At 42.2% G+C, this 13,603-nt stretch overlaps 1 protein-coding gene across 1 annotated transcript in view; it reads right to left on the bottom strand.

The window, feature by feature from the left end:
* Positions 1-9,567: 9,567 nt before the first annotated feature.
* The window catches only part of slc44a4 (solute carrier family 44 member 4), a 94,247-nt gene continuing 90,211 nt past the window's right edge, over positions 9,568-13,603 (bottom strand). Inside the window, exon 22 of the mRNA XM_072550127.1 lies at positions 9,568-13,520. Coding sequence (XP_072406228.1) covers positions 13,405-13,520 — 116 coding nt within the window. The 3' untranslated portion in view covers positions 9,568-13,404. The remainder of the gene's footprint in view (positions 13,521-13,603) is intronic.

Below are 13,603 nucleotides of genomic sequence, written 5' to 3'. Positions count from 1 at the left end.
TTATACATGTCCATAAGTGGACCAGCCAATATTTCTGTAAATTCTTTATAGAATTCAGCTTGAAAACCATCTGGGCCAGGTGCCTTACCGCTCTGAAGTTGCCTAATTGTGTCAAGTATTTCTTGGACTGTTAGGGGAGCATTTAAGACTGATACCTGTTCCAGAGTTAGGCCCGGAAAGGTAAAATTTTTAAAAAATGATTGCATCCTCCTAGTCCTGTCTTCACAATCCTGCAATTTATATCAATCAGAATAAAATTTTCTAAAGATTGCATTAATCCTTTTGTGATCATGAGTCAAAATACCCGTACTTTCCTTGATAGACGTGATAGTTTGAGGGGCCTTTTTTTTCTTTGCAAGAAAAACGGCGACCTTTAGGCGGCATTTGGATAGGTACATGGATGGGTGCTTAATCTAGGATAGAAGTTCGGCACAACATTGTGGGCCGAAGGGCCTGTTCTGTGCTGTATTGTTCTATGTTCTATGTTCTAAATGCTAAGTATCTACCCAGTTTGTCGCCAAATTCATATAACCTTTGTTTTGCAAATAATGTTTCCCTCTTAGCCGTTTGGGTAAGCGTAGTATTTAGAGCTGTCCTAAGGGCCATAATCCTTTGCAATTTGATAATAGAAGGTCTATCAGCGTAAGCTGTTTCAGCTGCTTTTAAGCGAGCTTCGAGCAGACGCTGTTGTTCTCCCTTTAATTTTTTCTGGGTTGCTGAGTATGAGATGATCAAACCTCACGCGTAAGCTTTGATGGTCTCCCACATCATTGATGGGTTGCTAGCCATACCTAAATTAATTTCTAAAAATGTTTTAAATTCTTGAGAGAAGTACTTTACAAATTTACTATCTTTCATCAGGAAGGGGTCCATATGCCAATGCCGAGGGGATGTCCCATTGTTCCTTGCCTTGATTTCCATATATATACAGCAGCGTGGTTGGAAATTGCTACACTACCTATTTTACAGGATGATATGGAATTTAAAAAAAAAATCGAGGGGGCAAAAAAAACATATGACATTTATGTGGATTGGAGTAAAAAGAAAAATCTCTGCCCTGTGGATGAAGCCATCTCCATACATCTACTAATCCTAATTCTTTGTTCAGATCCACCAATTGTCTAGATCAGGGAGATACTCCTGCAGTACTCTTGGGAATCCTATCTATTTCCGGATCCATAATACAATTAAAGTCTCCCCCTATAATTGTATGACGGACACCAAGAGCCATCAATTTTGAGAAGGCTTCCGTTATAAATTTAAAGGGGTGTGCCGGGGAGCAGTACAAATTTAAAATCCCATATTCCTCTCCATTTACAAGGGCTTGAATGAGATTATATCATCCCGATTCATCTTTTATCTGATTTAGGATTTTGAAAGGGAAATTCTTCCGAACAAGAATAACAACTCCCCTGCTTTTTGAGCTAAAAGATGAAAAAAGGCCTGATCAAATCCACCCTGTTGTAATTTCAAGTGTTCTTTATCCAATAAGTGTGTCTCCTGTAGGAGAGCTGTATCAACTCTTTCTTTCTTGAGATTTGATAATATTTTCTTCCTTTTGACTGGCGAATTACACCCCTTGACATTCCAGGTGCACCACTTAACCAAATGATCAACCATAATCGTCCGGGCAAATCTGAGACCCCTTGGGAGGGGAAACCCTATCCAGAACATCCCGAGCATATAAAATTCACAAAAATAAAGGCTCTCTAATACACTCACAACAGTATAATAAAAAACTATTCCTAAATAATAAAAAAAAGTACTTAAATGGAGATTTTCCCCCTTGTTCCCATGGGGTGTCACTTCCTTTCCAAAGGTCCATTGTATCCTCTCCCCACCCTTGACCCAGGTGCTCCTCAATAAGATGAGGAGAATTCAGATATACTACAAAGCTAGAGTTAACAGTTAGCACCCTACCCTCACCCACCCACCCACCCACCCACCCACAACAACACCTGGATATATTTGGTAATGTTAATACTATGTATAAACATATATAACTATAAAATTACAACCTCAACAAATAATAATTAAATATCATAATACAAAATAACAAGGGAAAACAACCCCGCTCCTAGAGACAGAGGTAAAATAGAATAAGGTAACCACCTCCCCCCACCAACATTAACTAGACCCCCTGGCTTCTATAGAATAATAAAAAGAAAACCAAGGGGGGGGGGGGAGAAAATCGTTAAATAGAGAACAAATAAATAAATCCCCACCCCCCAAGATAATATTAAGCAGTAAGGTAAAAAGAAAAGAAAGGGGGGGGGATATAAACCGGAGTGGGGGGGGGGGGGGGGGGGGAAGGCAAACCAACATCCATTATCTCTTACAATTTATCTAAGAGAGTCCAAAAATTCCTTAGCCTTTTCCGGCAATCCGAAGTTATACACGGATCCTTTACAGTTAAAGCGTAGCGTCGCTGGGTAGCCTAAGGAGTACTGAATATTTAAGTCCCTTAAACACTTCTTCGCCTCATCGAATGCCTTCCTCTTTTGGACCAGAGCTGGGGAAAGGTCCTGGAATAATATGATCTTGGATCCTTTATAGATCATGGCTTGGGAATCTTTTCCAAGATTTCTAGAGGCTTCTAGGAGTATCTGCCTCTCCTTATAGCTCTGCAGCCGGAACAGGACCGGGCGGGGACGCTGGTTCAAGCTGGGCCCGCGTATTGCAACCCGGTAGACCCATTCTACTCTTACCTGGTCTGATCCAGCCTCCAGATTTAAAAGCTGTGGCAGCCACGGTTCGAGAAACGCTGTAAGCTGGCCTTCCTCTTCCCGTTCGGGAAGGCCCAGCAAACAAATATTTTTTCGACGACCTCGATTATCGAGGTCATCAATATGATTCTCTAAGGTCTGGACTCGCTGTTCGAGAGTCCGGACCCGATCCACAGCCGATTGCGCTGTAGTTTCGGAAGTTGCGGCCTTTAGCTCCGCCCCTCTTGACTCAGCGCTCAATTTAGGAATTCTTGAAAGTTAACCGGAATGAAATTAATAAATCCTTCAAAATAATCTACACCCCAGAGAGTGTTGAAGGGGGCTAGAAAGATAACAGAAGCATTGGTGGCTGTTTTAAAAAATGTTATAGCAAGTAACATATAACATTGTGGGTGGGCTGGTGATGGCCTAGTCTCACTATGGCTAAGCTATTCATCTAAAAACCCAGGTACTATACGGAGGACCCAAATGTCAATCCAGAATTCTGAGCCTATTGATGACCATGAACCCATTGCATGAATTTCAGGAAAACTCCATCTGGTTCACTATAGCTCTTACCTTGTCTGGCCTACATGTCACTCCAGACCCACAATAATGTGTTTGATTGTTAATTACCCAAACCCATAAGATTATAAGAGATAGGCCACTCAGCCCATCAAGTTTGCTCCAACATTCAATCGTGGCTGATAGGGTTTTCAACCCCATTTTCCCACTTTCTCCCCATAACTTTTGATCTCCTTGGCAATCAAGAACTTACATATTCTGTCTTTAGATATACTCAATGACGTGGCCTCCACGGCGTTCTTTGGCAATGAATTACACAGATTCACCATTTCATGGCCAAAGAAGTTTCTCCTTATCTCTGTTCTAAAAGGTCTTCCCTTTACTCTAAGGCAGTGCCCTCAAGTCCTCATCTCTCCTGCCAATGGAAACGTCTTTCTAACATCCATTCTGTCCATTATTCTGAAAGTGTTAATCAGATCCCCCCCCTCATCCTTTTAAACTCCATCGAGTATAGTCCCAGAGTCCTCAAATATTCCTCATATGTTTAAGCCTTGAGTAATCACACGAGTAACCTTTTTTTAATTGTCATTGAAGGAACTAGCACAGAAAGCTCCACATGTGTCAGCTTAACATCAGGAAAATGTTAGGATCAATTATAAAAGGTGTTATAACTGAAGATTTAGAAAATAGAAGTAGGATCTGGTGGAGCCAACATTCATTTATGAAAAGGGGATACTGTTTTCGAGGACGTTATTGTAGGAGAAGGTTCAATAATCACATGTATTTGGATTTTCAGGAGGCTTTTCATAAGGACCCACACAGGAAGTTAAAAAATAAAATTACAGCACATGGGAATTGGGGGGTAATATTCTAGTGTGGATTGAAAGCTGATTAGCAGATAGAAAGCAAAGTGTGGAAGTAAACAAGCCATTCTTCCAATGGCAGGCTGGGGTTACACAACGACTAGTTCTAGGTCCGTAGCTATTCAAAATCTACATTAATGATTTGAATGTAGAGATCATCTGTAATATTTCCAATTGTGCTGGTAACACAAAATTAGATGGGAATACAACTTGTGAAGATGATGCAGGGCTTCAAGCAAATTTGGACAGGTCAAGTAAATGGGCAAGAACATAGCAGATAGAATATCATATGAATAAGTATGAAGTTATGCACTTTGGTAGAAAAAAGAATAAACGGTGAAATGTTGTGAAATGTTGATGTCCAAAGTAGACTGGTTAGTAGGGTTAGATTGCATGGGATCCAGGGAGAGCTAGTGATAGTGGAGGGTTGTTGTTCAGACTGAAGGCCTGTTACCAGTGGTGTACAGCAAGGATTGATGCTAGGTCCATTGTTGTTTACTGTTTATACAAACTATTTCAATGAGAATATTGGAGGCATGGTTAGTGGATGATACCAGAATGTGTGCAATACTGGACAGTGAAGAAGGTTATCGAACAGCATAACGTGTTCTGGATCTATTGGGCCAATGAGTGGTAGCTAGAATTTCATTTAGATAAATCTGAGGTGTCCATTTGGGTAAGACAAACCAGGGCAAGACTTACATTGTTAATAGTGGGGCCCTGGGTTGTGTTGTCAAACAGAGAGATCTAGGGGCGTAGGTGCATACTTCCTTGAAAGTAGTGCCAAATGTACACAGGGTGGTGAAGAAGGCATTTGAAATGCTTGCCTTCACTGGTATGAGCATTGAGTTTAGGACTTGGGACATCAGGTTGTACCTGTACAAGATATCGATGAGGCCACTTTTGCAGTACTGCGTACAATCCTGATCACCCTGATAAATGAAGGATGTTAGTTAATTGGAAAGGGTACAGGAAAGATTTACAAGGATGCAACCGAGATTGGAGGGTTTGAATTAGGAGAGGCTGGGTAGGTTGGCATTTTTTTTCCCCTGGAGCATTGGCTTTATAGAGGTTTATAAAATCATGAGAGGCATAGATAAGGGGAATAGCCAAGGTCTTTTCCTAAGGGTAGAGGAGTTCAAATCTAGAGGGCATAGATTCATGTGAAAGAGGAAAGATTTAAAAGGGACCTGAGGGACAACTTTTTTCCACTCAGAGGGTGGTGTGTATATAGAACCAAAGCCAAAGGAAGTGGTAGAGGCGACTACAATTACAACATTTAAAAACTATTTGGACAAGTACATGAATAGAATGTTCTATTATGGTTGTGTGTGGTATGATCTGCCTGTACTGTACGCAAACAAAACACTGAAGCTAGGTACACGTGACAATAAAAAAAGGTTTAGAGGGATATGAGCCAAACGTGACTAATTCAGCTATCTGTTGAAGAGCAGTGCTCCAAAAGCTAGTACTTCCAACAAACCTTAAATTAGATCAGATCCCCTACAGTGTGGGGACAGGCCCTTCGGCCCAACAAGTCCACATCGACCCTCCAAAGAGTAACCTAACACTATGGGCAACTTATCATGGCCAATTCATCCCTAACCTGCACATCTTTGTGACTGTGGGAGGAAACTGAAGAACGTGCAAACTCCACACAGACAGTCGCCCGAGACTGGAAGCGAACCTGGGACCTTGGTGTTATAATGCAGCAGTGCTAACCTCTGAGCCACCGTGCTTTTGCACATTATATTGCAAGTTATAGCATTCCGGCGAGTGCGCAAGCTCGTCAGTCCCTGCCGGTCGCACCGACGTCCTACTACGCAGACTCAAGACCGGCAGCCGGCTTCGCCCCGCCCCCTCCTCGCCGCCTTGGGGTGTCGGGCGTATGCAGTAGCGCAATGCATAATGGGACGCCTGAGATGCCATTACACCTTTCCCGACAGAAGGGCGGTTGCTGGAATTCAGTAACAAAAACAGAAATTGCTGGAAAAGACCGTGTTTATCCAACACTCTCACGTGGAGTCTTCCGAAATCAATCATGAGAAGGGTAACGAAATGGGCTGCTGTGATACTATCTAGCAAGCTCACAACTGAATGCACATCTATCAAATCTTTATATAACCACATCTGTTACATCAGAAAACAACCAGTCTGTAAAAAAAAATTCCATAGTTCTGAAATTCTCCAGTTTCAGCAACATACTCTCTAACTGTCCTCCATTCTGTCGAACTTGATCACATCTTTTGTGTAATAGTGACCAGAACTATACACTATAATCTAGTTGCAATTTAAATCGTGCCAAGAGGCAGAAATCTTTGAAGAGATAAATGAGTTTTATACAAGAGGCTGTAAATTAGTAACATAAGACTTAGACAATGAATACTAGAACATATTTCTTACGTTTCTTGTATTAAAGTATGGTGGATGAGTTGAGAGCACAGGTTGATACGCCATAGACATTATCACCATTACTGAGGCATAGCTAGGCAGGTATAGAACAACAATTCTGCTGCCAGGGTTTTCAGAGATAGAGGATGAAAGAAAAGTAATGGGAGATCATGTTGTTGATTAATGAAACAATTACTAGGAGGAGGGGTGATTTAGTGGAAGGATCATTTATTTGTCCTATTTCCCCTTATTCCAATTCACTCAGTGGGTAACAGAGGTCTGAATCTCACTGTCCAACGGAATGGTAGAGGAAGAAACCCTCTTCACTTTCAAAAAGAACTTGATCTGATATTGTGCCTGCATCTCTGTCTGAGTGTGTCATTCTGTACGTCTATTTCAACATGATTATGTCATTGCAGTTGTGCATCTGTTGCTGTGTGATCCCATAGGAGTGTATTGCTGCATATGTGCGATTGTCTGAGCATGCCACTATGTCACTGTATATCAAGTGTTTTTCTATCAGTTAAGAAGGCTACATGTCACCCTCTACGTTTCTGCACCTGAGTGTGTGTTGCTCTATTGTCATCACTGTATGTCTGTGTCTCTGTTGCCAAGTATATCTCATTGTATTGAAGATGGAGAAATACAATGCCACTCTAAGGATTGTTGTGCTCCCTATCTCTGAGCCAAGAGACCTGCTCCAGAGATGTGTAATAACATCACAGACGAGGTTGATTCAAAAACAGATAATGCAACCTTCTGCTGAGTGCTTGATGGTATAATACTAGTGGAAGGGGAAATTATTAGTGACTCAATAAAGACTGATTAATGAAAAGTGACAAAAGGAGTAAAAGTCATAATTTTACAGTGGAGTTAGATAGCAAAGTATTCCTTAACACTATCAAAGTCTTTACATGCTTCCCAAGAGTAAAGTTTGAAGCCATTTGAAACACTTTTGAAAAGGTTGATCTACATTGTGGTAAAACATGGTAGAGGTATTACTGGGAGAAGAGAAGAGATTTCAGTAAGGCATTTGCTAAGGTTCCTCATGGTAAACTATTGCACAAAATATGGAGGCATGAAATAGTGGGTGATTTAGCGGTTTGGACCAGGAATTGATTAGCTGAAAAAAGACAGAGGGTGGTGGTTGATGGGAAATATTCATCCTGCAGTTCAGTTACTAGTGGTATACTGCAAGGATCTGTTTTGGGTCCACTGTTGTTTGTCATTTTTATAAATTACCTGAATGAGAGGGTAGAAAGGTGGGTTAGTACATTTGTGGATGACATGAAGGTTGGTAGAATTGTGAATAGTGATGAAAGACATTGTCGGTTACAGAGAGACATAGATAAGCTGCAGAACTGGACTGAGAGGTGGCAAATGGAGTTTAATGCAGACAAGTGTGAGTGATTCACTTTGTAAGGAGTTACAAGAATACAGAATACTGAGCTAATGGTAAGATTCTTGGTAGTGTAGTGAACAGAAAGATCTCGGTGTCTAGGTACATAGATCCTTGACAGTTGCCACCCAGGTTGGTAGGGTTGTTAAGAAGGCATACTGTGTGTTAGCTTTTATTGGTAGAGGGATTGAGTTTCAGAACCATGAGATCATGCTGCAGCTGTACAAACCTCTGGTGCAGCCACAGTTGGAGTATTACATACACCACATTAATAGGAAGGACATGGAAGCTTTGGAAAGGATTCAGAGGAGATTTACTAGAATGTGATCTGGTATGGAGGGAATGTCTTATGGAGGAAAGGCTGAGGGACTGGAGGCTGACTTTGTTAAAGAAGGTTGAGAGGTGACTTAATTGAGACAGAGGGTTAGGTAGGTTGGACAGTGAGAGCCTTTTTCCTTGGATGGTGATGCCTAGCATGAGGGACATAGCTTTGAATTGAGTGATAGATATAGGACCGATGTCAGAGGTAGTTTCTTTACTCAGTAGTAGGGGCATGGAATGCACTGCCTGTAACTTGCCAACTTTAAGGACATTTAAATGGTCATTGGATAGGCATATGGATGATAATGGAATAGTGTAGGTTAGATGGGGTTCAGATTGGTTCTACAAGTTGGTGCAACATCAAGGGCTGAAGGGCCCGTACTGCGCTATTGCAACTGATAGAGTTAAAAAGGATTTCAGAAATTATGAACAATTGAGCATTTGGGAGCAGGGAGCAAATGGAATTTATTTTAAAGACTGTGCATGATTATAGACTCAAGCCTTTACAGCATGGAAGGAGGCCATTCAGCCTATCCAGGCCCCGCTAGTCAAAGATCTGACTGCATTAATTGAAATTTCCAGTTTTTGACCAACAACCCTGCTCTTAGCCTTCTACCTCTTACCTTTCATCTCTTCCCTCTGGTTACTGACCCCTGTACTAATAGAAAAGTCAGCTTCCTATCCACCCTATCTGTGTACTTCATTAACATCTCTCAGCTTCCCTCTCAATTTCACTTCTCCAAGCAAAACAAACTCCAATTATCCCCCACAACTCAGACCCTGCAGTCCAAGTAGCACCTCAGTACATCCCCTCTGCAAATTCTCTAATGAAATCACACCGTTCCTGTAAGGTGGTGACCAAACTGCACACTACTCCTATTGAGGCCTAACCAGTGTTTTGTCAGTTTCAGCAAAATCACCCCGTTCTTCTATTTTATGCCTCATCTAATAAAAGCAGGTGTCTCATATGCCTTCTTAACTCTCTTATTTACCTGCTCTGCTACCTTCAGAGATCCGTGGATCTGCCCAAGGTCCCTCTGATGTTCAATACTTTCCAAGCTCTAACTATAGGCAGGTATAGTCTAATCCCAGTATTGTTAGCCCTCCCAAGTGCATTACATCACATTTTCAGGTTGAATACGATTTGATGGCCTCTCATTAATTTATAGAGATAGGGAGGATGGAGGGTTGGGAAGGTTATCAAAGCTAATGTAGGTCAGCAAAGAGTAGAAGGGGGTGACCGATTAAGATACCAAGCTTGGAGTTAGGAACATGGGCAGTAGAGATTCAAATGAGTTGAATTTTACAAAGGGTACAATGTTTGTTAGCGTTGGAGAGGCAATAATATTTAAACACCACCAGGATCATTCACAATTATCTTTATTAACAGAGCTATGAAACATCTGTGAAAACAAACTGATCAACAGCTAAATCCAGTCTAAGCAAAATGACTGAACCAGTCCGTAGTCTAGTGCAATGATGTTGTGAGAAAGTGATGGAGAATCAGGGTTAAAAACAGCCTGGATATTAACTCCAATACTGTTTGCAAACATTTGATTTCGCATTCAGAAAAGTGCCCTTCAGATTAAACCATTGAGTTACAGGATCTAGGAGGTCACTATCCAGTGAGTGACTGCAGACCACTGTTTATCATAATGGGGTGGAGGAGGGGAAAAAACAGTTAAGATGTTTAAAGAGAAACATGATTATTCCAACTGCTCAGTTTTGGAAGCTGACACCATAATTCACATGACTCACTCATGTCCAATGCACAGCAATTAAAAATGTTAAGCTTTCATATAAAATTCACTTTGTTCATCCTTAGAAGAAATTAGCATGGTATAAAAATCATGAGCAGCGATTTGGATAGTAAAGGACCTCTCACGATGAGCATTGGGCTGCAGCACAATCCCATTCTGACAGTCAGTCAACTCTCAGTCCACTCATGATCATAATCTAAAATCTGAAAGGATTTTCCACCGAGCTCAGGTCTCGCTTGGTGTCATCCAAATTATTTTGTCCAGAAGCAAATTGTCCTCAGCTCGTCAAGCAGAGAGATGTACAAGGCACATCTTAAAACAATGGAAAATAACAACTACATCAACCAGATTGTAAATTTAATCCAAAGTGTCAAAGGCTCTGAGGTCCAGACCACAACTTGGCTCAGAGATAACCTGAGAAACCCCATTCCACCACACCATCCCCCAATCCTGTCACCGCCAAGGCACATGTTAAAGACAATTCAGACACTGGAACACAGGTTACTGTGTTCAGTGTGCGGACAAGCCCAGCAGTCTGTTCCAGGAAGTGGCTTCATGCAGACTTCAGGCCCTGCCGCTATCATTAGCCTCCTCAGTGAACAGGTTGAAGTGCCAGAGTGTCAATTCATTACAACAAACCCTCCTCCCTACCCCCCAAAAACAAGATTAAGAGGGAAGACCCTGTTTCCCCTTCTTCAATCACTGGCTGCTTAAAGAATCTCAAAGTGCAATCACGGTTGGATACCAGAAACTGAGATACAGAGGTAGGAGAGACAGAGAGAGAAAAAAAAGGGGGTAAAAGAAAGTATTCTGATTGATCATGATGAGAGTATAGGGTAACTATAAATGCACGCTGTCTGCATTCCCCATTTCCCAAACCCACCCAGAAATTTTCATTCAATTGGAAGTCACTCAGCTTGGAGTTGGTAAAGGTCATGTCACTGTAGTCGTAGAGAAGCTGGTCTCTCATTGGAGAGGGGTGACTGTTGTGGTTTATCCCAAGGGTCATCACACCTTAAATGAGGGATAAGGCTGAGGATTTGGGACCTTCACTGAAGCCTTACCTCACGCAGGAATTGAACCCATGCGGTTAGTGTCACCCTGCAGTGCAAATCAGATGTCCAGCCAGCCAGTCTAACAGACAAGATTACCCTGAAGGTTTTGCTTTAACTTAAACATTTTAAAGTTTTTTTAAAAATCCGATTTTCATACAATTCTGAAGAATTCCTGATTGGTATTTAAAGCATGTTGGAACCCAGCAGTAAAATCACAAACAGCCCAGGGAGATTGCTATTAACTCTAATATAAAATGGGCTTCACAACTGTTACCATCATACGGATGGGGGAAGAACAAGAATTTGAACAAAATGTTCTTTGTTGGATAAATTGTGTAAAACAATCAATAAATAAATAATCACAGTCGCACCCTTCAATAATGTGTGGAGCCTCAGCATGGCACAGAGCTCGGTGACACCAAACAACTGGTGCTGGGTTAGTGAAGCCAGTGACCTTGGGGCTGGGAAGATTAGTCAGTGGTACAGGCTCGTAACTGAATGTTCAACAATAGGAAACGAGGGAGCCCCCTCCTCACTCATCCCCTCACCAGATGACGAGCCACATGCCCCGTGAAGAATCACCCCAACACAGAGAAATAGAATGAAAAAAAATCAGAAGGGTTACCTTTCTTGCTTGTTGCACAGAAAAAAAACATTTTCCTCAGATGGGAGACATCTGAAGCTGTCAGTGAGTCCAACTGTTGATGGAGCCTAAGACTAACTGCAACGCTTGCAGTTGGATTTTGTTTGGTTTTGATAATATATCCAGAAATTTTGTTCCGATCTTTGAAAGGTGAAAAATTACATTGACAGAACACCCCTCTCCCACCTCCTGAAAAAGGTGGAGGAAACAAAGGGATTTAATATCCAGTGAACATTACAAGACTGGGTAGTTGAGTGGGGTGGATTGGGTGTTAAGGGGGAGTCAGACATCAGAGCAGCACAGACTCAATTACCGGCTGACTGATCTTGCCACCACAGCCCAAAGGGCATTCAGTTCCTGTCTCAGACCCAAGGGCAGACTTTGAAAATCATTCCCTTTTTTTGTTGCTGTTCACAGAAATCCAGCTACAGCTATTCAGTTCACTGCAGAGAATGTCTCATATCCTCAATGGACTCAAATGTCAGGCAAACTCTTGTGGGCCCCCAAAGTGGGACTGAGCTGAACAAAGAAGAAATAAGGCCAATAACTGCAGCACCAAGATGCCACTTCAGATTATCACCTTCCCTTTGCACCAGAGGGTAAATAAAGGCAGAGACTGGAGAAGGCTTGGCATTCACAGAGCTCTAGATCTGGTCCAGCTACAGGGGCTCCTGGAAGATTAAAGGGGATGAGCACAGCACATTGTCCCCTCCCATCCTTTTCTCTACATTGATCCCACTGGGACTATAATGTAATATGGTGGCATTAACAAAGACATTATACAACACTGTTTATCGTGACATGGTCGACATTACGTTGGGGTCTGAACACCACCCTTGTCCTGGGCCTGTCTTAATTTCCGGTTTCGCTGCTAGAAAGGGTGTGAGGTTTCACATTGGTGCTGTCTCAGGGTCAGACGTCAAGGACTTCCTGCCGGGCTGAGGCTGCTGTCAAGCTCCTCCACGTACTGAGGGCTCAGACTGGTTTTATATCAAGAGAAAATCTTTCCATAATGAGGATGGTATATGTGGGAACACTGTTTGTGACCTCAATCAATCAATCAATCAATCAGAATATTGTCTTACCCATATAAAGGAGAGAGAGAGAGAGAGAGAGAGAGGGTGAGTGACAGGAAATGAGGAAATGTTAGAGAGAAGGAGAGTTAGAGTGCACTTAATACAATTTACTTCAGGGAGAAAAAAAAGTCATTTTTTCCCCCCAAAAGGCACAAGTTGTAAATATTAACTGCAACAAATCTAACTCCCCTTGGATTAAGGTCAGGGAGGACTGAGTCAATAATATCCGTGGGCCAACCAATGTTAAATAAAATTAAAAGCATACTTTAAGCAGCTGATGGGCTCTGGAGGGCATCACCGAGCCAATCCTGAACGTAGGAATAAGGTAGTTATTAAGGTGCCAAGAGTGTGTGCCAGTAGAATCCCTTTTATCAGAACTGGCTAGGGAACAAGAAAATTGCCAGGATGGGGAGATCCCGAAACGCGGAGGTGCAATCCCGTTCATTGACAGAAGTGGAAAGAATCCCCATGTTATTTTTAATCTATTCCACGATGGGGCTGTTGATTCTACACTTAGAGGGAGGGATGGAGGGAGTGGGATTCTTCTGGAAGTCTTTCGGCTAATCCTCCCCAAGTCTGCTCTCTTCCCCTTGAACATTAAAAAAAAGTAGTAACGAATGGCGTTCAACCGTCTTACAACGTCTGAACTTGCAGGCGGCCGGGAGCTTATTTCTTCTCCTTCGATTTGACGGGTTTGTTTTTCTTATTGAGAATTTTCATCAGGGATGAGGGCATGTAGTAAGGCTTTTCCGCCGAGCCGTCGTTCCTCTCGAGATCCTCCACTGCGGGCGAGAACAGATTTTTTTTTAAAAAGGGGGAAAAGACGGAGTTGCATTGAGATAGCGCCCTCTGTGCTGCCGCCGCC

The sequence above is a fragment of the Chiloscyllium punctatum genome, chromosome 30, assembly GCF_047496795.1.
Source record: "Chiloscyllium punctatum isolate Juve2018m chromosome 30, sChiPun1.3, whole genome shotgun sequence".
NCBI classification, from domain to species: domain Eukaryota; kingdom Metazoa; phylum Chordata; class Chondrichthyes; order Orectolobiformes; family Hemiscylliidae; genus Chiloscyllium; species Chiloscyllium punctatum.
Note: the sequence above shows the minus strand (reverse complement) of the source record. Positions and strands in the feature narration are given on the sequence as shown.